A 9,618-nucleotide genomic window follows, 5' to 3' on the forward strand; every position below is an offset into this window, starting at 1 on the left:
TGCCCGGTCAGCCATTGGGGCTTGTCGGAGTGAGGTGGCGCTGTGGCCCCTTAAGGCCACAGAATGCTCCTAGGATCCTCCACAGGGAAGCCAGGAACAGCAGGACAGAAGGGACCCACAAAACAAAGCTCCAGCTAAAAGTGAGGGCTCTGAGGGAGGTGAGCAAGCAGGCTGGGCTGTAGCTAGATGGTAAGTTAACTTTGTCAGGAGGGAGGAGATGTGTTGGGGAGGGGTGCACAGGGACTGAGCCAAACCCTGTTCCGGTGGGTGCCGCAGAGGTGCCTGGTGCGGTAGTGTGCAATGGGAGCGGGGAGGGGCCTAGGAGCAGGGCTTCCAGTGCAGGGGAAGGCTGCTCCTCTGTGGCCAAGGAGCAGGCGACAGACACTCCAAGTAGTCACTGCTCCTCCCACGAGGACTCCTGGGAGATGCCCTCCTCTTCCTCCTCCTCCAGTTTCTTGGGTTTGCCCCTTGGTTTCCTCCCTGGAGTTGTGTTAACTCCACGTCTTGGCTGCGCCCTTCTTCTTGCTTCCTTTTGGTAGGCCCTGAGGGCTCTTTCAAGTTGGCACTTTACTGGGCTCCTTCGAAGGCTGCTTGTGTGGCTTGCCCCGACCTCGCTTCAGCTTGAAGGCCAGGGGCAGGCTGGACTTAGAGACCGATCTCGCTCATTCTCCTTCTCTATGTGTGGGGCAGCACAGAGTGAGTCTGGGCCTTCTTGGAGCCATGCCAACACCAGAAATAACTGCGACTCAAAGTCCCAGTTAGAGGAGCGCAGCCCGGGCTCAGGGGAACTTAAAAAGCGATGCTTAAGATTTTTTTTTAAAGTATTTTCTGAGATTATAATATAATCACATCATTTCCATTTTATTTCATCACATGTACTTCTCCTTGCTCTCTTTCAAATTCAGGACTCTTCTCTTTAACTGGTGGGGGAGGGGAGGGCGAGGGAGAGGAAGAGGGATGTCTAAATAAATAAATACAACTTGCTCAAGCTGTATAATATTACTTGTATGAATATGTTTTCGGGGCTAATGTTTCTTTTCTTTTCTTTGAATTTGCCTTTCAGAACTTGAAAAGAACTTCCTTGAGAAAGAAACAATCCCAGCATGCCTATATCTTCACTGTTTTAGATTCCCTGTGCATGGTACCAGAATCTGAGAGATAGATTGTCTCCTAACTTTGTTCCAGCATTAATCCCAGAGTGAGCATATTATATGAGTATGCATTGAGTATTTTTAACAGATATTTTTCATACAAGATGAGGAAATGATTTGAAGCTATTTTTTTTCTCACAAAGGACTCATAAAATATGATCTGTTAAAGCAATGGCCACAGAGCTTTCATCTAAGTGTGAGTGCCCCAGCTGTCTGGAATGTAGTCAGAGTGAGTCTGACTGGAATTTCTCTTCCAGGAAGAGAGGTGATGGCTCTTCATACTCAAGATTAAGTAAGAAATCCACACTCTCTCCCATCATGCAACGTTTTCTTTCTCAGTGTTGCTCTAATGAGTTCGAGACCGCTAACAAGGAAGACTTCACGTTTCTCACTTCAGAGGAGGAAAGTTCTGTGGACTTCTCTCAAATACAAAATCTCAGCCAGACATCAAAGAAGACCAGACCACTGAGAGAGCTGACTATCCAAGAACTACTGAGAAAGTTTGGAGACCATGGGAAGCTCCCACCACATTCACTGTCCTTGAGCCATTTTAGAGACCATGTAGTTGTGAAGTTTAGAAGAGCTCTGTACTATTCTGGAGTCTGGGTAAAATATGTCCAGGGCTCTGGACTGAAAAGACACTTTTCAGCTCAATATTTTAAGAGAAATCCCAGCAGCCTGCACCGGCTGATTCCCTGGCTGAAACGGGAACTCACAGCTGTCTGTGGAGACTATGGCTACACAGTAAAGAATATTCTGACTGCCATTCTCCATCACATGACAAAATTTAACTTGGACAGTGAATCTTTCACTCACCTACTGGAGCCTTATCTCCTCCAATACACTCGGCATTTTCTACATGAGTTTATCAGTTTTGTTTATTCATCTTACAACATGGAGACCTATGACTGCAACGCCATCTATCAGTGTCCTGTTTCAACATGGGTGAAAAAGAAGAACACTGTTTCAGCTCCAGCCTTGTCTCCACCAGAGGATCTCTCCTTCATGAAATCTCAACAAGGCATAAAACAGTCCAAGGGGAGCTGGAGTAAGACAGGGCAAAGCTCTGACTCTGGCTTGAAACACTTTCCAAAGGGCCATTCCTCAAAAAACTCCCAAATCTCAACAACCCATCAGAACACGGCAAACGAACGCCCTGTCTGGACCAAAGATGAGTGGGGATCAGATGATTTCAAAGACGTGGTTTGTACTACAAATTCACTGAATTGGGCTAATCTCGGGGAAAGCAGGTCACACACAGAGTGTTACAGAAATGATAATCAAGAGAAAAAGTCAGAAAGCACAAAGCTGCTTCATGGCCATGTCCAGGATCTAAAGAGGCCTGAAACAAGTCCACACACCTTTAGAGCACTGGTGGATTCTAATCGGGCACCCCCCAAAAAGTACAATATAAGGGAAACAAATGTTTTGAATCCTGGCCAACAGGTACATGATCAGAGAAAAGAAGCAGAGAAAAAGAAGCTTGAAGAAGCTGCACTAAAGGCTTTTCAAAGATTTCCCAGAGAAAGACCCTTGATAAACAGCAAATTCAGAGACAGGGATCATTCTTGTCATTGTGTCTCAGAAGATAGCAACTCCCCTATTACAAATGATAAGATGCTGGCTTCTACTAAAAAAAAACCGGTAAGCTGCAGCCAGTCCTCCCAATGTGTAGAAGTTGGTTCACACCACAGTAGAAAAACCCAAAGGCAATACAGTCCCAGGACACCCAGATCCAAATCCTGGTGTGACAGACCCATTAGCAGAGGTCAGAGTAATATCTCTCTGAGGGAAAGTCACAGAAGCAAGTACTGTGGGCTGTCAAAAAGAAGTGCTCATGGCTATGAATCAACCTACAGGGTGGCATCTTTGAGCCCAGTCCACCGCGTCCAAGCTTGTTTAACAGATAGAAAGAGTTGTAAATGTGCATCTAAAGGAGAAGGTGAATCTCAAACTGGAGGACATTGTGACAGTCTCTCATACCTACGGACTGAGAAATGTCAGGCTCCAAATAAGCAGAATATGAAGGAGAAACACCTAGTTGGTAGAGTTAGGAGAATCAGAACACTTAGGCACAAAAAACCCAAATACCAGTGTGTGGGTACTCAAACCACAGCAGAGCTCAGTGATGACTTGGAGGATGTCAATAATAAAAGCCAAGAATGAGTTGTATTCTGAATGTATGACTTCCTGCAGAAAGTAAATTTTAAAAAAGAAAGGAATCCAAGACTTCAGAACCTTCTAGCCAAGAATGAATCTAAAATATATATCATCAGAAGCATAAAGATCTAAGTGGTTTCGAAAGGCAAATTAGTCTACTTAGCCACCAAAGCTCATTGAGAGTGTGGATTTAATCTGAAATGCACGAAAATATTTATCATACCATTCTGCAACTAGAACAAACTATCTGATGATTAAATTCAAAGCGCTTTTTGTGCACAAATATACATTATTAAATTGTTCATGTATGTAAATAATATTTATCTGCTTTTTTGTAAATGAGTACATTTCCTAACAAAACATTCTTACTTGGGCCTTGCATAATGTCTTAGTGGGTAGAAGGGCTTGCTGCCTGGAATCAATCCCTGGGAACCACAGAGTAGAACCAGTGCCTTCAAGCTCTTCTCTGACCTTCACATATATGTCATGGCATGTACATGCCTCACTCCCCATTCCAAACACACACAGAGAAGGAAGGGGATGTAGTTTTAATTTCCTTTTAAATATGTTACTTCTATATATTTTTGAGTTTAACTATGAAGATGGATTGGCCAAATTTCCCAAAACTACAAAGACTATATTAATAATAGAAATATAGGTTACTTAACAAAGTTATACATACTAAATATACGGTTAAACATTGTGTGTGTGTATGTGTGTGTGTGTATGTGTATGTGTGTGTGTGTGTGTGTGTGTGTGTGTGTGTATCTCTTATATTTAGAACTAGTAAAATTAGTTCACACTAATCTACTAACTAGTGGCACTAGTATGCCTAGAAAATATGACAGGACTACTGTCTTAGGACATCTACCTGTCTATATATGTATAGTAACTGTTTAGCCACTGGGATCTTAAATCCATTTAACTCTAGTATTTATATAGCCTTCCCTACACAACCTGACATGTAGGTATTTTAAAGGGATGTGTTTAAGTAATTCTGTTTCTTTACTCACAGAAGCCAACTCCAATGATGGTGACTACTACTATAAAAGCAATTCAAAGTATTTTGCCCTTGGCCACAGGAGTGATGAGTCCAGCTGATCAAGCTATTCTTGCATGTCCCAAGAGTTTTCAAACTACTCTGAGAGAAGAGGTTCTTCCTCCCTGGTAGCAGACGGCAAAGGAGCGCAAGCTTGGACACTACCAGTAGCCATGTTTATGAGTTTGTGAAGAATGTGAGTTTAAGGTGAAGGGGAGGAAAGCTAGCAGAGAGCAAGGCAAAATAAGTCATTAGGAGAGGGTCTTGGAAGCAGGGTCTTTTGAACATGATTTCATCTTCCCAGCTTTCAAGTGATTTTTTAATTCTAAAATTTCACTGAGTTTTGGAGTCAGTGCTGTGCATCTTTGCGTCCTTCTGAAACGGGGACTGAGATGGAGTTATGCACAGCGTGTGGCATGAGAGAACGCACAGGGAGCAGGAGCCTCGTGGGGAAGGTTTTGAATGTCTCTTGTGTAGCTTGGAAATTTAGGAATTTGCCAGGTGAATTTGTTGGCAAGGGCTACCAAGAAATAGAAGTGACTTTAAGAAAAAGAAGCAAATGAAAGTCTCTAGAACGTCCATGTCATGTCTTTGGAGATCCTGAGAGACCCGGTGAGAAGAAAGGCTGATGTCAAACTGTAAAAGGAGTGAAATCCTATTTCTGACTCCAGTGCTGCTGGTTCCTCACTAAACTCCTAGAGATAATACAACATTCCAAATGCAAATATGGAAAGTTTTGTTTTTAACAGAAATCTTAGAAAATGTGCACAAGAGACATTTTATCCTAATGTATATTCATTTATGATCATCACTGTAATTCCAGGGTTTTTTTTTTCCCTATAAATGCACACTTCCACTAAGCTAGGTGAGCAGTCTCTTATTAACCATGAGCTGACCAGTCATTGCTATCAGGAGCATACACAAGGTACTGAAACTGGGAACAGGGAATCAATTACAGTGGTTCAGAACACCCCTACCTAACTGTAGTCCACTTCAGTGTCTATTTGGCAAAAGGTATGCTCATGAGCCTGCAACGTGGTTTTCTAGCTTGGACAAGCTGATATCTCGTCTTTGGGCAGATGAATGAATGCTCTCTAAGGAACAAGGCTTCTCTGATTATTTGGAGAGAATGTACTATGAGCATGTGTAGGTACAGAGAGGGAGGGGAAGGAGAGGGAGAAAAGGAGGGAGAGAGAAAAAGGGAGGAAGAGAGACATATAGACATAGACAGACAGATAGACAGAAAAAACATAAGGGATGCAGAGAGGCAATGCATTGACTCAAATAAACAGAGCAAAGCATTAAAATAAAAACAAACATACTTGTTAGACAGGAAGATGGACCAAGTGAAAATAAGACCAAGCCCTGCTTCCCAGACCCTCTCCATAGACTTGTGTATTTCTCTGCTCACTTTCCTCTCCTTAACTCAATTTCATCACAAACGCACTTGTTTATGAGGCTTGCTTCAGTGTGCATCTGACTGATGAAGAAAGCGACTCAGCATTACCTTTGCAGTGTAACCTGCAGCCCCAGGGGCCCAACTCCAGGATCAATGACCTTACATTATAGTCGACACGACTTACTTTTCTTGTGGTCACATTGTTTTCACTCATTCATGGGTTGTAATTCATAGCAAACACATACCACAAAAACTGTTATTTTACTTGATCATACGTAAGGTGGCTTTAATTATGCTTGTGTTTTCAATGAGAGAAAATGAGTTTCAGAGAGGTAATATCATCACGAACAGCAGAGCTGAGACAGAAGTGCAGGTCTAACTGCACACATTTGGTATTTTTATAGCTTATTATGGTTGACTGAGTTTTTCATATCTAACCTAGACATAGTTAGGACCCTTAACGCCTGGTCTTCTCTACTGCTGAGAACACATTTTCATTCATAATCCAGAATGCTGGCATAACCGTGGACGTGAAGGTTCTAAGGGGTCACTTCTGTTTATTTGTAAGGATAAAAACCAATTCCTCACTCCAAAGTCCACTCTCCATTGTCCTTTCAATGCTAATGGCTTCTTCTGTGTTAGCCGAAAGGAAGGAGGTGACTGGCTTTCAATTCACATGCTTCAGTTCACACAGCATCTTCTGTGACTCTGTGGGTCAGCTGAAGCCTCCTGGGTTCAAAGATGTTTTTCTCCCTGTCCTTGACTCAACAATGCTCTTGCTGCAGTTGCTCCTTGAGGCAGAGGTCAGCTTTCTAGTAAAAAGCAGGTAATCAGAAATGAGCTGTTGAAGATCCTGGAGCCATCGGCAGGTGCTAATATAGAAAATAAAAGACATTGAATACTTTTTGTCTTTTGGTCCACATATTTTAGCTATTGTGTATGGATTAATTCTCACTGCATGAGAAAAGCCTGAGAGCAAGTAGAGTAAGCTCTCAACTGTTTTCTCTGAGACTGGGTTCCCTTTCTCCAGAAATTCTAATATGTGATTTTATTACATATTATATGATTATATATTATATTATTTGTCACATTACTATATATTATATATACTACTAAAATTCTAATATATAATTTTGTTCAAGTAATTTTCTTCGTAGTTTCCCATCAGTACCCTATTGCATATATATATTTTATATTATACCATATATATATATACATATATATATATATATATATATATATATATATATATATAAAATCTTACATCTGCATGGACTGCTTTTTGCCAATAGAATACACTACAAACATCCTGCTTTAGACAAATGCCTCTCTCTCTCACAGTACCTAATCCAGGGTCTTCCATGTAGGACTTATTTATAGTTTATTGCTGTGGGGTTATTGAACTGTATGGTCTTGGATAAGTAAGTGCTCTGCGATTTAGTTTTCAGTTAATGATCAGCTAAATGAAACTGATTCAATCACTTTGGAACTGAGGAGCAGAGAACTTTTGGAACAATGATTGTTCTGTAAACCATGCCACAGACTTGAATTCTGAATACATCCTGTCCTTCTCCATGCGGTGTTCTTGACTAGATTTATGTTTTATCATCATTTTGCCTTCTTTGCTGCATTACTGGATCCAGGTAGATAGTAACCTGTTCAGTGGCCTGTCGTAGAATTTGGACTGAACAGCAATCTGTAAGAATCTCTTTTAAGATTTTAGTTCTATACATTTTTGACTTTTTATGTTATAAACACACACACACACACACACACACACACACACACACACAACTGAGCTCCTAGAAATACTGTGTATTTAAGAAATACCCCAAAAGGGTAGATAGAACCTGTAGAGATCATATCCAGTGGATAGGCATGGCCTCCAGTTGAGGAATGGGGCCTCCTACCCACCTCAAAAATATTAATATTAATCCAGAATTCCTCCTGTCAAAAGGACAAAGAGTAGAGCAGGAACTGAAGGAAAGGCCACCCAGAGACTGCCCCACCTGGGGATCCATCCCATATGCAGCCACCAAATCGAGACACACACACTGGTGCCAAGAAATGCTTGCTGACAGGAGCCCGATATAGATGTCTCCTGAGAGGCTCTACCAGAGCCTTACTGATACAGATGTGGATGCTTGGAGCCAACCATTAGACTGAGCATGAGGACCCCAATGGAGAAGTTAGGGTAAGGACTGAAGGAGCTGAAGGGGACTGCAACCCTATAGGAAGAACAACAATATCAATTAACCAGACCCCCCCCAGACCTCCCAACAACCAAAGAGTACACATGGAGGAACCGATGTAGCAGAGGATGGCCTTGTATGGCATCAATGGGAGGGGAAGCCCTTGGTCCTGTGAAGGCTTGATGCCCCAGTGTAGGGGAATGCTAGGGTGGTGGGGCGGGAGTGGGTAGTTAGGGGAGCACCCCGTGGAGGTAGGGGAGAGAAGGGGAGGAAGGAGGGCTTTCGGAGGGGAAACCAGGAAGGGGGATAAAGTTTGAAATGTAAATAAACAAAATAAGCAACAAAATATTAAAAATAAAATAAAGTAAAATAAAGGGAGTTGTACAGCATGTTTTCTGCAGAAGACTAACATAATTCACTATGAAATCAATATTACTCCAATTAAAATCCTAATGAGGGATTTTTAAATTGTTATTGTTTTTCAGTATTGAAACAAGGGTCTTCTACATGATTTGTAATAGTTCTTAAATTAAACTATACCCTATGTTATTTTTCTTTTAAACAAACAAACAAACAAAAACAAACAAAAATGTGACTGATAATGAGGGAGAGCCCAGGAATCAATTTGCAGGTGATTTGAGCTGAAATGCCCAACGGTGGGGATGTGGAACCTGAAGAGACCACCTCCAGTAGCCAGACGGGACCTGCAGAGGAGGGATGGGGACACCAACCCACCTATAAACATCTGACCCAAAATTTGTCCTGTCTAAAAGAAATACAGGAATAAAGATGGAGCAGAGGCTGGGGAACGGCAGAGCAGTGATTGTCCCATTCTCAGACCCATCCCATGGACACTAATCCCTCACCCTATTACTGTGGTTGGAGACAGGAACCTAGGATAGAACCCCACTGAGAGGTTCTAGCCAGGAGGGGACTGAGACAGACACAGACATTGAATGGAGTTTGGGGGCCCCTATGAAAGAGTTAAGGAAAGGACTGAAGGCACTCAAGGAGATGAGAACCTCATAGGAAGACTAACAGTGTCAACTTACCCGGATGCCTGGGAGTTCCCAGAGAGACTGAGCCACCAGCCAAAGAGCATACCCGGGCTGATCCAAGGCCTCTAGCACACATGTAGCAGAAGGCTGCCTTGTCTGTCCTTAGTGGGAGAGGATGCACCCAGCCTTACAGAGGTTAGATACATCAGGGCGGGGGGATTCCCAGGGGGATGCTGCCATCTCAGAGTCAAGGGGGAGGACGGTGGGGAGGAGAGAGGAGGAGGAGGGGAGAGAGGTGGGGGGAAGGAACTCTGCAAGCAGAGAGAGAGGTGGGGTCAGAATTTTAGTGTAAATAAATTTAAAATTATACTTACAAATTAGACTTATAGACTATTGTAATACAGGCAGTATTAATAATTTTAGTAACTTAGGGGGTTGAAATGTTTTCCATTAAGCTTTAAAACAATATATATACATATATATTAAATATTATGTGTCATATTTTGAACTATAAAGGCTATAGATAATATAATACACAGACACACACACACACACACACACACACACACACACACACACACAATTGCTATTTGTCGGGAACTCAAAAAAAATGAAGTACCTAAATACAGAGTCTGCATATTAGGACAGTCTGTAGCCTGAGTTGCTGCAAATGCAACAC

General features: G+C 42.2%; 1 protein-coding gene across 1 annotated transcript; it reads left to right on the forward strand.

The window, feature by feature from the left end:
• The first annotated feature begins 1,069 nt into the window (after nt 1-1,069).
• Nucleotides 1,070-3,618, forward strand: LOC116888789 (E3 ubiquitin-protein ligase Topors-like). The gene has a single exon (XM_032890072.1). It carries the CDS (start codon nt 1,323-1,325, stop codon nt 3,315-3,317), a length of 1,995 nt encoding a protein of 664 aa, XP_032745963.1. The 5' UTR covers nt 1,070-1,322; the 3' UTR covers nt 3,318-3,618.
• The last annotated feature ends 6,000 nt before the right edge of the window (nt 3,619-9,618 follow it).

This window comes from Rattus rattus, chromosome 1 (genome assembly GCF_011064425.1).
Source record: "Rattus rattus isolate New Zealand chromosome 1, Rrattus_CSIRO_v1, whole genome shotgun sequence".
In the NCBI taxonomy this organism is placed as follows: Eukaryota; Metazoa; Chordata; class Mammalia; order Rodentia; family Muridae; genus Rattus; species Rattus rattus.

Excerpts from the sequence above, each read along its gene's own strand:
- LOC116888789 (XM_032890072.1), top strand. The coding sequence starts at position 1,323 with ATGGCCACAGAGCTTTCATCTAAGTGTGAGTGCCCCAGCTGTCTGGAA.